Source organism: Herpailurus yagouaroundi, unplaced genomic scaffold (genome assembly GCF_014898765.1).
Source record: "Herpailurus yagouaroundi ecotype Mexico unplaced genomic scaffold, PumYag 28, whole genome shotgun sequence".
Lineage (NCBI taxonomy): Eukaryota > Metazoa > Chordata > Mammalia > Carnivora > Felidae > Herpailurus > Herpailurus yagouaroundi.
In genome coordinates, this window is record NW_024412376.1 from 23,669,744 (window position 1) to 23,686,607 (window position 16,864).

The 16,864-nt window shown below is 34.2% G+C and overlaps 1 protein-coding gene across 4 annotated transcripts in view; it reads left to right on the top strand.

Moving 5' to 3' along the window:
• SPOCK3 (SPARC (osteonectin), cwcv and kazal like domains proteoglycan 3) overlaps positions 1-16,864 on the top strand; it is a 485,610-nt gene that overhangs the window by 422,706 nt on the left and 46,040 nt on the right. For all 4 annotated transcript variants that reach the window (XM_040471022.1, XM_040471015.1, XM_040471030.1 and 1 more), the window contains one exon: positions 13,461-13,580. In XM_040471022.1, the coding sequence (XP_040326956.1) occupies positions 13,461-13,580 (120 nt within the window). The remainder of the gene's footprint in view (positions 1-13,460; positions 13,581-16,864) is intronic.

Here is a 16,864-nt window from a genome sequence, read left to right on the forward strand (position 1 = left end):
TGCTGGTTGAGAGTAAAAGCAAATTTTTTTAAAAATATTTAATTATTTTTGGGAAGAGTGCAAGTGGGGGAGAGGTAGAGAGAGAGGGGCAGAGGATCTGAAGCAGGCTCTGTGCTGACAGGCTGACAGCAATGAACCCATTGTGAATCTCGAACTCAGAAACTGCAACATCATGACCTGAGCTAAAGTCTTATGCTTAACCGACTGAGCCACCCCGAAGCCCCAGAGAATAATCAAATTCTTGATAAATTATGCAGAAAATAAATATATTTAAAATTTTTGCAGCTCTGTGTTTAACTCTTTTCACCATGGAATCCTTTTTCATGAAACGAAATGTAACAAAAAATGTGATCTGTGAGGCATGGGGAAAGCGCTCTAGTAGAATACACTGTTTAATCAGTGTATTTTTCTCATGCTGGCAGTGGTTAGAAATCAATTTGGAAACAAATGGGGAATGTATGCTCTCTTTTCTTATCGCTTTCTTCAATATACAATTGTGAGTGATACTTTTAAATACAGAACTGTAGAGAGATTTTAAATATACTGGTAAACATATATTTGAGAAGAGCTTTTTAACCTCCACCGTGGGAGTTTTCGGTATTTGAATTAGTTTCTGTGGCACTGTGATAATGTGCCATCAGCTCAATGCATGTCTACTGTTACAATCTGAATTGTGTCCCTCAGAATTCATGAATGTAGAAGTCTTAGTTCCCAGTTCCTGAGAATATGACTGTATTTGGAGTCTTTAAAGAGCTGATTAAGGCGAAATAAAGTCAGATTGGTAGGTCCTGATCCTATGTGACCAATGTCCTTATAAGAAGAGAAGATGAAGACACAGTTTGCACAGACTGAGGGATGACCATGTGGGGACGCAGTGAGAAGGCAGCCATCTGCAAGCCAAGGAGAGATGCCTTCTGTTAGAAGGAACCAAATCTGTCAACACCTTGATTTGGATTCTGTCATCCAAAACTGTGAGAAAATAAATTTATGTTGTTTAAGCCACCCAGTCTATAATATTTTGTTATAGCAGCTCTGGAAAACCAGTATACCTACTAAGCATTTTCTTTAAGTCATATGATCTGATGGAGTCCTAAATCCAACAGAAGGTAACAGCAGGGTGCTATAACCACCCTTCACCAGTGAGAATAATCTTAAAACTCCCTCATCCCACAGAAGCTACTAGTGAAACCCATTTTCCCTTCAGTTTTATAGAATACTTCATGGTCTGTGGTTTCCAAATAAATATGGGATAGTTATCAAAGTTAGTTAAGGCTTTTTCACTCTGATGAACTCTTCAGTTAATCTGCATTTAATAAAAGAATAGAAATAATTCTTTATATATTTAGATGAGTGACATAAATATCTCACTGTTCCCTCCAGAAATATAAATTAATAACTCCCATCATGGAATAAAAATAGCCTTTTGGTTATATTATTATTAAATATCAAAGATCAGTTTATGCATTGGTGTAATGTTCCATTAATAGAAACTATCAGCTAAAAAATAGAAAATATCAGCAGATATTTGAAGTCTCAAATACATTGGTTCAAATGCTTTAGTTTCAAAAGCGTTGACACAACTTGATATTTATTCTCCTCCTCGCCCAACAGAAATGGATTTATCCATGTTGTATAGGACATTAAATATTCCAACAAAGTTTGTCATCTTTAAGACGTCTGCCTAGAATGCTACTGCGTTGCTTGATCCTGTCCCTTGTTGTTCCTGCTATTCAGAGAGCCCTTTTTATAACCCTAAATGCCACTGACTGTCAGCAGGTAATGAATCATGTATTACTACTGCCCAAATGCCTGCTTGGAGACTCATCCATTCAATATGTGCCCTCTAATGTCTGAACAGAATGCCTCTCAGAATAAAACACCTCAATCCTTAGGCTACTTCTTAAAAAGAAAATTATTTATGAATCAGAAAGTTTCACATACACTTGTGGACATCAATATTCTTTAATGGCTGTAGAAATTGTAGCTCATGTTTTAATAAAACTGTGTGATTTATCACAATGTTGAAGACTCATGGTTTCCCTTTTGTAATTTATCACTTACAAATTTCAGTAGGGCTTTAACGCACCCCTCACACAGACTGAAATAATCCTTGGTAAAGAATCATTCTCTAAGATGTATATGGGCGGGTGCTTGTGTATGTTTGTGTTTGTCAGAGAGGATTTGGAGGGCAACTTACCTGATTTTTTACTTTTGTCTAAGAGGATCTCCCCTAATCCTTCTGTCTCTCTGTGACAGTGCTTGGAGGAAATTTTAACCGAGCTTTTTAATAAAGGCATAATTTAAAATTGGACCCTGCTCTAAATGTGACTTATCTGCATTCTATTCTATAATTAGGCATTTGTGTGTATATGTGTACGTTTCTATTTACATATATGTTCTCTTTTAAATTTCAGTTCCTCTTTATTTAAGGCAAAGGTTCCAGATTTTCTTTGATGAGGCATCCTCCTTTTTTTCAAAATGTCAGAGACATGCTGATCTTTTTCTGAGTTCGTGCTATTCTTGTCCTTTCTTTCTCTAACATCTTCAGTCTCTCTGCTTTTAAATTTTCTCATACGGTTTTGAACTATTGATTCTTGAAGAAAACATTCTAAAACACCTGCAAGGTGTCCAGCATCATTTACTTATTAGCCAGGACATGTTCTCTTTTTCTCTAACTTATATTTTCTCTAATTTAGACGTCCTTTTACAAATTTTTAATGTTTATTTTTGAGAGAGAGAGAGACAGAGACAGAGAGTGCAAACGGGAGAGGGGCAGGTAGAAAAGGAGACATAGAATCCAAAGCATGCTCTATGCTCAGAGGTATCAGCACAGAGCCCGAAGCAGGACTCGAACTCATCAATCATGAGATCATGACTTGAGCCAAAGTTGGACATTTAGCCGACTGAGCCACCCAGGCACCCCTCTAATTTAGATGCTTTTTGTGTTTCCTGTATGTATTGTCTCCCTGGAGGCAATAATGCATATATTTTTACATTCTGTCTTCGGAATAGCTTTCTGACCAGACTTCAGGTTAAAAACACAATTAACAATTGAACAGAATATAGAAACTGCCATTTACTTTGAAGCTTAATGAACATATTCCTGGGAGGTATTCAGGGATCTTCTATCTTTTCGTTCACTGTGTGATGTAAGTTCTTCTATAGACTATGCATGCTATATTCATTTGAGTTAGATTGTCCTAGATAAGTATGTTAACTCAAGCCATTTTTGTGCTGGAGAACTCTTCCAACCTTCATTAAGTTTGTGTAAATCACTACATATCTATACTACTTCGTTTCTCAAAAATTAAAATATAAATTAATTAATTAATACTAAAACAGTGCACATGTTAAATATGTTTACAGTGTTTTGTGAGGCTAAGTTTGTGTTTTACAGAAATAAGTAGTCTGTATGTACCAAAAGCCATTAAATATTCATATTCTATGACCCAGTAACTCCATTTCTAAGATTTTTTAAAGGAAATAAGAAAAGATGGCAATAATTTGTTAAATAAAAGTTTATCCTCTTTTTTTTATATGCACACAAATTAGAATATTGTATTCCTTACATACACAATTTATTTGTGGGAATTTTAAACAAGTTATATATTCATATAATGGAATTTTTGCATCTACAATATATTTTGCTGTCAGATGTTTTAATAACCTAACAAAACTATCATTTTATACGTAATACAAAGGAGTAAGATTTCAAATTATTTTTCTGACATAGTCCAAGCTATGCAAAATTTACATAGCAGGTAAGCAAAGTAAATATTGCGACGTTGACTACCTATTGGTGGTGGTGTTAAATATATGGTTTTATGTTTATTCTTATTAAGATAATTATAAAATGTATATGTTTACAAAATTGGCATCTCTTACTTTGGTAATCAAAAATGGATTTTTCATGCTGCTGTAAAAATTACTTTATAAAAAAGTAAAAAATAAAAGTGTTTTCATCATCACGTAATATGGACCAGAGTTTAAATTCTCTAACAACTAGATAGTTCATAAATGGCTTTTCAAATCTAGCATGAAACAGTCATTATGAAGGGTGACTGGAACCCAGAAAAAGATGATGGAGATTCTGAAAGGATATAAGCTATATGTCATGCACACACACAAACGCTGAAAGACTTTTCAAAGTTATGCAATTTCATTATATTTACATATTTGGAGTCATCTTTGTCTGAATGTGGATTGAAAAAAAAAGATCAAATAAAGCAAATATATAAGGTTTTGTGACAAAACCATTCAGAAATGTGGAAATCTGTGTCATTTATTCATCAAATATTTATTAATTATGTCTTTATGTGCTGGCACAGCTAGATATAAAAAACAAGGATAATTCAAGGATAGATTATCCATACTCAAATAATTAAAAGTGGAGTTCAACAAGAAGTAAACTCTCCTTACTCTTCTTTAAGCATTTAGTTTCCATTATCCATTTTTCTTTTCATTTTGTATTTTAGGGCCAATAAATATTTTCTCAAGTCTCAAACACTTTCATAGGCTTTAAACATTATGCACTTTGGAGCCTTTTCTCTTACATAATCTCTTTCACATCTTCAAGACCCCATGGCCTATGGTATGGGAGTACGGGAGTTGATGTTGAGAGACATCGGTCATGACGTTGGCTGGACTTTTCTTTGTGAAGTAGACCTGGTCTTATAAGGAAATATTCAGCTCAAGTCAAACTTAGATCCTTTTCCCTTTAGAATAATTGTTTTCTGCGGGTGTTCACAGTACCACATTCACAGTCACACTTAACCTAGTGCCATCAAGGAGATGATTAGAATCACTTGCACTTTCAAATGTTTGGAAGGGGCGATGGCAAATCATTTTATTTACCAGCAGTAAGTGTGGTGGTGTATCATTTCTTCACTTCGTAGAAAATCAGAGACTTAGGAAAAACTCTTCTTAACCAAAAGCACACAGTGTGAGAGGGTGGGGGTGGGGGAAGGTACCAAATATGTTTGAGTCCTTTTGTGATTATTTTTTATTTTTTTAGTTTTTTTATGTATATATATTTTAATGTTTATTTATTTTTGAGACAGAGAGAGACAGAGCATGAATGGGGGAGGGTCAGAGAGAGAGGGAGACACAGAATCTGAAACAGGCTCCAGGATCTGAGCTGTCAGCACAGAGCCTGCCGCGGGTCTCCAACTCACGGACCGTGAGATCATGACCTGAGCCGCATTCGGACGCTTAACCGACTGAGCCACCCAGGTGCTCCGTGATTATTTTTTAATATTTAGCAAGAATGAATGATGACTGAGAACGATTGTTTAAAGCATAATGAGTCAAGCCTAATAGAGACAGATAACAATCAGTTTGCTAAACCTACAATTGGAACAAAACTGATAACATTCTCTGCAAGTTAGAACACAATTGCAGTGTGGACTTCACTACCAATCTGAATCCTCCCAGCGCCTCCTCTCTGCCTGCAAGTCTGTATGTAGATCTGAGATTCTTAATACATAACAGTGTTTCCATGAACAACAGCTCATAGTGACAGGCACCAGTATTCTTTCTTTATAAATGATGACCTAATTACACAAGTATATCACAGCGTAAGCATATCAAGAGCACTTTAGCATTTTTTTTTGTAAAAGTCAGAGAGTGTGGTACCTACGAAAATGTAAGAGCCTATGAAAGTGTTTAGGAAAAAAAAAAGAAAGAAAGAAAGATAGAAAGTGAGATGAGAAAATATTTATTGTCCCTAAAATACAAAATGAAAAGAAAAATGAATAATGAAAACTAAAATGTTGAATAGTTGTAAACATGTCAACCTCATTAAATTTTATATTTATAAATTTAAAATTTTACATTTATTAAATTTAAAATTTTACATTTATAAAATTTAAAATTTTACATTTATAAAATTTAAAATTTTATATTTATAAAATACAATTAAATTTCAGGAAGTATGTGGTTTTTAATTTGGCAAGAATTCTTGCTTTGCTCAATGCTTTCAGATAAATCATTGCCAAGTTTAAATTAAATGAGTTCATTGTTGGCAAAAGAAAATCAACCTGCAAAATTATAAAAATATTTGCAAAGACTTCATAACTAAAATATTATTTTTAATGTATGCTGCTGGTTAGGGCCTCCAAAAGGAAAATGTCTTGGACTTCTGGAAGGCACTGAAATGTTCTGAATATCTTTCCATCAATACTCACTAAATGTGATTTTCTCTGGTAATGTCAGAAACCTAAAATGTTGAATACACAGTATCCTTGAGTAGATCTGTCACTGATATCTTCTATTGTTTATTGGCAGAGAAGAGATGCTTGTTGGACATCATAGAAATTGTTCTGAATTAGAAGTACCGGCTTTGCCACCAAATAACTATGATTTGAAATGAGGCAACAAATCCTCTAACCTAACAGGTGTTATAAAGGAAACTAATACCTCAATGTTTGATTTAATAAGTATGATTGATAAATGTTAATTGTCCCCCTTCAGCTCTTATGCCCACAATATGCATTTAGTATTGCCCAGCAGTTTCCATGAAGGAGAGAGACAATGCAGAAAGGGGAGGGACCCTCTCTTACTGGTTAAAAAGGCAAAAGGTATGGAAGGGATTATAATGAAAGTCAACAATCAACTTCCTGCCCTACTTCTCATCCCCACCCCTGGGTCATAGAGCTAACCATTTTTAAGCCTTGCTGGTTTTCCCCATCTGGTGATTAGCTCATTTGGGAAATGGCTATTTATCAACTTCAAACATTACCTTTAGGTTCTCTGCTTTGATAAATGAGAATATATTTCATTTCCCTCCTACTTTCCAAAATAATTACATGACTATTCCTAGTGTTCCACTGATTACAATTTAAACAGCAAAAAATATTAGCAAAAAACCAAAAACATTTAACCACCTGTTTCCAATTCCATAGGAACGTCTTGTCTCCATGTTGTAAAACGAGGACATTAGCATTACTGCACCTCCCTTTCTGTGTCTTCATTCCCACCCCACTCTCTCTGGTGTCTATCATTGGAGTATTCATTGCCAAAGGTGATATCACTTGAATTAATTTCTCTAACAATTGTTAAGTCTTCTGTAAATTCTTTATAAGAGTCAACTTGCATACCAGCAATTTTTACAGCATCATGATGATGTAAATATTGTTCACTGCAAGTGATAATTTATGGTAGGATATATAGGATAATAATGTATTCTTTTTCTATCTCAAGGGAGAATATTACTAGCATCAATTTTAAATGTAGTCTACCATTTTACATCCCAACTGCCTGTGTCATGACTATGATAACTTTTCACAAGTTGTCAATTAGAGACTCTTTTGTCAAATCACACTCTGCCTCTCACTGTCCATCAGCTCTGTTCTATCTTTAGATGCACTATGCAAGTAGTTTCAGTAGTATGCTTCTAAGTTTTTCTTGAGTGGAGTGCCTCTTTTGTGAACCTCATGTCCTTTTCTTAATGTCCTCTCATTTTGCTGAGGCCCATTCTCATGGTGGCATGGGATGCAAAAATCCCTGAGTTCTTGCATATCTGAAAATGCCTTTATTATGTCCTATTTTCTTACTAATAACAGATATGAGATACTACATTAAAATCCATTGTCCTTAGAACTTTGAAGGCTTGTTTCACATTTGCCTATAATCCATTATTGCTAATGATTTTGGGGATACTGATTCTTGGCCTGTGGTAATAACCTTTTGCTTGCTTTTTGTTTATTTATTTTTGTTTTCTTTTGAAAGCTCTTATAATCTTTTTTATATTTCATATTCTAAATTTTAAAAGATGACTTGGTGTTTATATATGTGTATGTTTAATTCATTCACCTAAGAGCTCAGCAGTCCCCCTTTCTCTGAAAACTTCTCTCTTTCTGTTATAGGAAGTATTTTCTATATTTTAAAATGATTTTCTCGGGGCGCCTGGGTGGCGCAGCCGGTTAAGCGTCCGACTTCAGCCAGGTCACGATCTCGCGGTCCGTGAGTTCGAGCCCCGCGTCGGGCTCTGGGCTGATGGCTCGGAGCCTGGAGCCTGTTTCCGATTCTGTGTCTCCCTCTCTCTCTGCCCCTCGCTCATTCATGCTCTGTCTCTCTCTGTCCCAAAGGTAAATAAACGTTGAAAAAAAAAAAATTAAAAAAAAAAAAATAAAATGATTTTCTCAATTTCAAATTCTGTTTTCTCTTTAAATACTTCTGTAAATCAAATATTGAACTAATCCTCCATACCTTCTATTCTTTCTTTTATGTTCTTCCTCTTTAATCTCTATTGTTTTTATTTTACACTATTGCATTGTTTTTGGTTTTATCTCCACCCATTCTATTAAATATTTTGTCTTGCTAAATATGTGATTATGTGTGTGACTACAAATAAATACATGTATAACTTAAATTTCCAAGATCTCTTAACTTTCTTCTTGTTTTTTTCTATATGTAATACCATGTTCTAATTAATAATTTGGCACAACTGAAGAACATTACATTGAAACTTAGCTTTTCTCTTATTCAAATTTAGTTTAGGGGTGCCTGGGTGGCTCAGTTGGTTAAGCATCTGACTCTTAGTTTCAGCTCAAGTCATGATCTCGTAGTTAGTGGGATCAAGCCCCATGTTGAGCTCTGCACTGACAGTGTGGAGCCTGCTTGGAATTCTCTCTCTCCCTGTCTGCCCACAACCCCCCCAAAATAAATAAATAAAGTTAAAAAATTTTAGTTTAACGCTATGTTTATTATGATTTATTATTCTGTTTTTTATTCCTGACTACAAATACAATTATATCAGTGAGTTCCAAGTACTGTTTTAGTTCACTATTGGCTATAATAGTCAATACGCTTTATTGGCTATAATAGTCAATATGCTTTATTGGCTATATATCTCAGTTTCCATAGCAGTAAAAAAACTATCATAATCCGTTACCTAATCATCCAGGCTTGATAGTAAAATCAAATGTAAAACCTCATTAAAGGCATTTCATGCTGTATAAATGCAAGATATTATCTCTAGAAAGAGAATCCATGTAGTAGAACTGTTTGAGAATATGAAGAAAAGACATCAATTGACTCCTTGTGGGAATCAACAGTAGTAAATCACTGACAACTTTTAGACACTTCAACAGTGAGATCTGACTGGTCCTGCTTCAGTTGGAACATGTCTGCCTCAAAGATTTGGTAGCCAGGAAAGTAGAAATGTCATTCTATAAATAAAGTTATATTTATATATTGTTTAAACTAGCCATTTCCTTTTTGTGTGTGTGACAAGGACAGTTTGACTCATGACTTATAAAAAATAATGGCGCTGTTAGCTTCTCTAAGAAAATATGAAGAAGAAGAAGTAGAAGAAGGAGGGGGAGGAGTAGGAGGAGAGGAAGAGGAAGAAAAAGGAAGTCTTACTGACTAGCCTCCATTTGGGGGTCTTGTTAACTACTCCAGAATATGTAGTAGCATAAACTGTAGCTTATTGTTCAGTGAGATCTCTGTGACTTTTTTTTTTGGCATTAAAAATTGGACTTAGGGGCGCCTGGGTGGCTCAGTCAGTCAGGCGTCTGACTTCAGCTCAGGTCATGATCTCACGGTTCATGGGTTCGAGCCCCCCATCGGGCTCTGTGTAAAAGGTTCAGAGCCTGCAGCCTGCTTCAGATTCAGTCTTCCTCTGTCTCTGCTTCTCCCGCACTCGTGCTCTGTCTCTATCTCTTAAAAATAAATAAACATTAAAAAATTTTTTTTAAAAGATTGGACTTGAAGTCATGTGATTCCTTTAAAGTCAAGAAGATATATTTATACAGGTTTTGTGTTACTTACTGTCTTCTAAAAATAAGTTTCGCTAACTTCATATATGTTATATGATGTCTATACAATAATGATCATCTCACATCACTACAATCATAACTTCCCGAAATGGAAATGTATAAGCTTTGAGTGAAGAAATGCTTGACTTGTTTTTCTGAGTTGGAGTGGACCACTTTCTTGCTGTTATTATTATTGGTTTGCTATAAGGATTAAACCTTGGATACTTAATTCCATATTTTTGAATTCATAACTTGGTTCTGCCACTTACCTGTCTGACCTCAGGCAAGTTAGTTCTACAGCTCTCAATGCCTCAATTTCCTAACACCTAAATGGACACAATATCAATATAATCTTCATAGAATTTCTATAAGGATTAAACATGTTAATAAATGTAATCATAGCAGTAAGTATGCAGTGCTAGCTGCTATTATCATTGTTATATTTTATAATTTATATTATATTATTATATTTATTATTACTATAATTATTACTGCAGGATTCTTAAGTCCTAAAATATTTCATTACAATATATGCATAACCTTATATTGAAATTTAAGCTAAGGGACACCTGGGCGGACTCAGTTGGTTAAGCATCTGACTCCTGATTTCGGCTCAGGTCATGATCTCATGGTTTGTGAGTTCAAGCCCCAAGTTGGACTCTGCATTGACAGTGTGGAGCCTGCTTGAGATTCTCTCTCTCCCCTCTCTCTCTCTGCCCCTATCCTGCTCACTTTCTCTCACTCTCTCAAAAAAAATAAATAAAAAATTTAAAAAAAGAGAAAGAAATGAGTTAAGGTGCGTGTGATACACAATAAATATATATGATGTTTCATATTTGGGTAAAATTTTTAAAGTGCTGTACTAATACTATATTAACGCTATAATAAGTGCTATATTTACAAGCACAAGAAAAGAAAATATATACCAATCTGTTCAAACTTAATCATTCTTTAGCAGGTATTTTATTGGATAAAACTTTGCTCTTTGCTGGGTCCAGTATGGGAGAAAAAAACATAAGATAGACCAAGGAAATAAAGAACTAAATTTCATCTTTAAATCTTCATTTGCTTAAAGTAGGTAATGAATATGCTGTAACTCTTAAAAATATGAATGTACATATATTGATGTATCCCAGAAATCTATGACCCTACCATCCAATTCTCATTGCAGAGGTGACAATGTTTCAATCTTTTATGTGTATTTCCAGAGATATTTTAAACATATATCAACAAATGCACTTTTCCTACCTTTTTATGCAAATGGAAGCATACTAAATATACTTTTCTTCCTTATGTTTTTGTTTTGTTTGTTTTGTTTTTATAAAAAAACACCTATATTGTGGTTGAGGTCTATATGAGTACATAATGACCTTCTAAGCATTATTAATGATTTATAAAGCTGCCTTGGATGGATGTACCTGAATAATCTCACCAGGCCACTGCTGATTGACAGTTTTGTTAACACACTTGCTATTGTAAGAGAGCTGGTAAAATAATATGGTAGAATTTAAGTTAGTTGATATATATGTAGTATACTGTATGATAATTTTTAAGAAAAGGAATTGCTAGGTAAAGCATTAATTCATGGTCATTAATTTTTACAGAAATTTTAATTTGAATTTGAATATTAATACAGCTATATAGACACAAATCAAAAGGGAAAAATATGAATGGTAAAAATAAGACTCTCTTACACCACTTCCCTATATTCATCTGGTTCCTCTAACTAGAGATAATTAGTCTTGGTCACTTTCTGTATATTCTTCCAGAGAGATATGTGATGCATACACGGATATGAAGAAGAATTCTTCTTTTTCAGTGGGCTTTTTTTTTCTTTAGTGTGACAGTTTATAGCAGGAGACTGTTGCCTAGATGCTTAGTTAAACAGAGATAGCAGGCTAGAGTGTAAATAATCATATTAGGAGTGTACTATATACTATCTTATCACTGAGTCTCAGCCATTGTAGATCCTATCTGTAAAGTGATGTCTTCTGGGACATTCACTATAACTCACTGTTTTCCCCGGATGAAAGGATAGCGGTGAATTCTTTGCATTGCTCTGCCCTTGACCAAGGATTTTCAAACCTACTACCATCTGCCTCTACACTTGGCACAACACGTGCATTCTGGGACTCTACCATTACCCTAAAAATCCCTTCCCCTCCCCACCTCTTAAATCTTTTATTTCCTGTGTCTTGACCATCCTCTTTCTTGGTTCTCTGGTGTATCACATCCTCCAGTAGCTTCCTAAAGAAAGATTTTTTTTTTTTTTAATCTCGTAAATTAGAAGATCTCTCTAGCTTATTCTCTCGCCTGATTTTCCTGGAAATGGGATTCTCAGTTTAAAATACAAAGCAATTTTTCAATTGTTTTTCTGACTGCCAATGTCACTAGTGAAAAATTAAGACATTCTGAATCCTTGTTTCTTGTATATGACAACGTTTATTACTCTTCCTTTGGCAGCTTGTGGGATCTCATTTTTGCCTCCATTGTTCTAAAATATCACAATGCTTTGCTAGTATGAATCAGCCACCCTACTAGGTACTTGGAAGGCCCTACTAATTTGGAATTTTATTCCCTTTAATACTAAGAAATGGTCTTAAATTATATTGCATTATATTATACTATATTTTTTGTATTTTATTACAAATGGTCCATTATATATAATACACATAGTGGTATAATGTATATAGTTTATAGTAAATGTAATGTAACATTTATAAATCAGCATGTGAATTACTTATTTTTAACAAACAAACAAGAGTACTATTGAAGAATGCTTGTCAGTTCAGGAAATTACAGAGGAGTTAGACCCACAGTAACAATGCCCTCTAAACAATGTAAATAAGTATTTCATATATTTTCAAAGTATTTTGGCAACAAATGACTAAATTTGACATACCATATTTTGGCATTAATATCTCACATAAACAATCACACATATACACATAGATGCACACATAGATAACATAAATAACATATTCTACTACCCTTTATTATAGAGACTATTCTAAAGAATATAATTATTGGCAGATAACGGTATTTTTTTTAAAAATAGGAATTAATTTAAGTTCCAAATGTCAAAGTTTGCTAACCCCTTATTCTTAAAGTAGAAATTTATATCATTTTGTTAAATATTTTACCATCTTTCCTAATGTCGAATAAGATAGCTTTTCTTTTTCTATGCTTAAAAATACATGTAGAATTAACCGAATAGAGACAGCATATATTTATAATTGATAATTCCTACACATATTTAATATGCCAATGCATAACAAATTATAATAGCTATGGCCAATAATAAATGTGTAAGTATGCACTTTGAATATTCAACCTTTTATTTCCCCAGATCATCTACCATGTTACCGTGTCAAATGTGTTTGGCACAGAAATATTATAACTGAATTTATATGATATTAATAATAATAACATTCAATCAAGTGCTATATTCCCCTGAGTGGAAATAGAATTCCGCGAATAATTTTCCTTTATTGAATAAAATGTTATCATCATATTACACCTTGTTATGTTTGAAACACGTATTTTTCATTTTTAAGAAGTTGAAACATACTTAAACATTGTGTTATATTTCTTCTTTTACTCATTGTTACTTTTCATTTATTGGGATAATTTGAGAACTAGCACTGGCATTGTGCTAAGTTATTATTCAAGATTTGTGTTGGTTCTTTCTGTTTTCAGCATGCAGTGACCTGGAGTTCAGGGAAGTGGCAAACAGACTGCGGGACTGGTTCAAGGCCCTTCATGAAAGTGGAAGCCAAAACAAGAAGACAAAAGCCTTACTACGGCCTGAGAGAAGCAGTAAGATTTCTAAATTTGATATGTGCCATTGTCTTTGATATGGGATTTCCTTTCCAATGAATCACCTACATCAAAACACATATTTCAAAATTTATGCTTTGCTTAGGTGCTGAACAAATATCAGAACATTGTTATTACTTCCAAGCACACTCAGAGTATTTTGCAAGGAAATAAAACATTTTGTGACAACCCTTATTGGTAAAAAATAAATATCCCCACAGAGACAACATTAACTTCCAGCTGAAGTGAAAGAGTAGGAATATTTTTCAGCGTTTTGATAGGAGTGGTAAAGAATGAAACAACACAGGAAATGAAAGTAAGAATGTTACTTAGATTTTTACAGACACAATTAGCCCCCATGCGTCCCACAGGTTGCCCTTTTCATGATGGCTTTGCAGACATTTCTACTTTGACCCAACAAATCAGTAGACAAAAAGGATACCTTCAATGACACACTGCAAATCAGATTCATAAAAAAGAAGAAAGCAAGAGCCATTATACGATTTTTTTTAACATCTGTGTAATTTCCTCAGTGTGTTTTCTAATTCCTCAGCAATAATAAATGGAAATTGAAAGAAGTACTTGTTATGAATAATTTTATGAACTTTTCATATTATATTTTTTATTTATAAAAATATTTATTACATACTTAATACAGGTAAAAGAAAGATATTGAAATATGAGCTTAATTTGGGGAACTTATCAAAGTTGAAATATTTGCTCTTAAATACAAGAAGTGATAGGTCAGTGATTAGAAGCAGCACCTTGTAGTTGACAAAGTCCCAAGTGTGTGCCCTTCTTTGCTCATGGTGACATGACCCATTCAGTCTCCCTTGCAGTCCTGAAATAGCAGTTTCTGACAAAATAACATCATAGATGGCATGATTATCCATAATTGTATTTCCTAAAATGCCTTATTTTTTTTTCTTTTCATCAACGAATTTTTCCACAGTCCCAAACTTTTCTATTTATGAGTCTTATATATGTTCTTAAATAATTCAATAATTCTTTTTAATTAAACTAATGAAGCTATCACTGATAGACATAATAATTTTATCTGAATGTGTGATGACTGTCTATGTTTCTTCTTATGAACTTCAGAAAGAAATTATAGTATTTTCCCTACTCTTTAAGAGTGTTCTTCAGGTTTGTCTTTGGAATTATTGATTACATTTTTGGCAGATGTCAACTTTTTGGATGACTTCAGCGTAAGCAAAAGGACAAGTCTTAATAGAAACAACAGAATACATTAGTCTTTATATTCATGAAGTAAGCATAACTGAGGTGGGGTAACCACCCCATAACTGAGTTTATTTCAGATGCTTACATATTGATCTTTTAAAATTCATGTCTACACCTATCCTACCAATTCTCATACTTAAATTACTGCTTGCTCTCAAATTTCTCCTTTGAACTGAGTTCAGACTAGTGATCTCACCCATATTTGGAGATGGATAAAAGGAGAGCTTGTAGGGGAGCCTGGGTGGCTCAGTCGGTTAAGCCTCCTACTTCAGCTCAAGTCATGATCTCACTGTCCATGAGTTCAAGCCCCGCGTCTGGATCTGTGCTGACAACTCAGAGCCCAGAGCCTACTTCAGATTCTGTGTCTCCCTCTCTCTCTGCCCCTCCCCTGCTCATGCTCTGTCTCTCTCTGTCTCAAAAATATATTAAAATAAATAAATAAATAAATAAATAAATAAATAAATAAATAAATAAAGGAGAGCTTGTAGAACTCAGCACAGTGCCTGGTTAAATGTACACATTTATAAATATTATTTCTCATTCTAGCTTCTTATTTCAAAAAATTACACACTCTTAATATAGTGGGTTAATTACAAGAACCTCTTAGGTAGTTGAATATCTTTGGAAAGTAAATGAAATAGTGGCGGCCCTAAGATTACTTACACTACTTGAAATGGTCAGAGGCCAACTAGGAGTAAATTTCCATTAGAACACATAAGACAAATCATTAGAAGAAAAATGGCTGACTCCCTCAATTCCTCAGATCTGTACATCATCCAAGTGAGTTTTCTCCTGATTTCATCATATTTAATTTGTGAACCAATCCACTCATATTATATTTCCTGTTTTCTTTCTATTTCTATTTTTCCTTCATAGCATTTCTCACTACCATAGCAATAATCTACTTATTTATTTGTTGTCTCTCTCTCTCTCTCTCTCTCTCTCTCTCTCTCTCTCTTCCCCCCCTCCCCCACTAGATGACTGTGAACTCAGTGAAGGCAAAGATCTTTATTTACCAATGTATTATCAGATTACAGACTAGTTTGACACATAGTACTAACTAAATAAAAATGAATAGAATTAATGAATGGAAGAAACAGAGAAGAAGTCAAAATACTACATTGTCTGTGTATACCACAATTTAATCAATCACTTTTTCTCCTAAGAATAGTTTTGTACTGTTCCATTATTTTCTGCATGACAATCAATTCTGCAATTGATCGTTATGCTTTTATTTCTAAGAAAGATTCCAAGAAGTGGAGGTGTTGGGTCAAAATGTGCATGCATTTCAAATGATAAATCATAATAGACGTTGCTAGGATGCTTTGCAAAAATCTTAGGGTATTTATAATTTCTTTTTTTAAGTTTACTTATTTATTCTGAGAGAGATAGTGAGAGAGAGAGAATGAGAGAGAGAATGAGAGAGAGAGAGAGAGAGAGAGAGAGAGAGAGAGAGAGAGCATAAGTTGGGGAGGGGACAGAAGATCTGAAGTGGGGCTTGAACTTGTGAGAACATAACCTGAACCGAATTCAACCGTTCAACTGACTGGCCACCCAGGCACCCTGGTATTCTAATTTCTAACAGCAAAATATGACAGTTCACTTTTGCCTTTATCCCTAGCAGCAAAAAATATTGCCATTCTTTTTAACTTTTCCATTTTGCTTAGCATGCTATTTTATTTCATTGTAAATCTAATTTTCATTTCCGTAGTTAGCAGTGAATTTGAAAACAAAATATTAGTGAGGGGGAACTTTTATACAGCAAAACAAAATAAAATTACTTATTCAACTCAGGCTACTATATTAAGATACTATCTATGGGCTAGGTGGATCAAATAATAGATATTTCTCAAATTCGGGATGCTGGGAAGTCCTACATCAAGGTGCTAGCAGACTGGATTCTTGGTGAGGGCCATCTTCCTGGTTGGTAGACAGACATCTTCTCCCATGGCAGAGTGAGAGAGAGATCTCTCTGGGGTCTCTTCTTATTAGGGCACTAATCCCATCATGTAGGCTCCACCTTCATGACCTAATTACTTCTC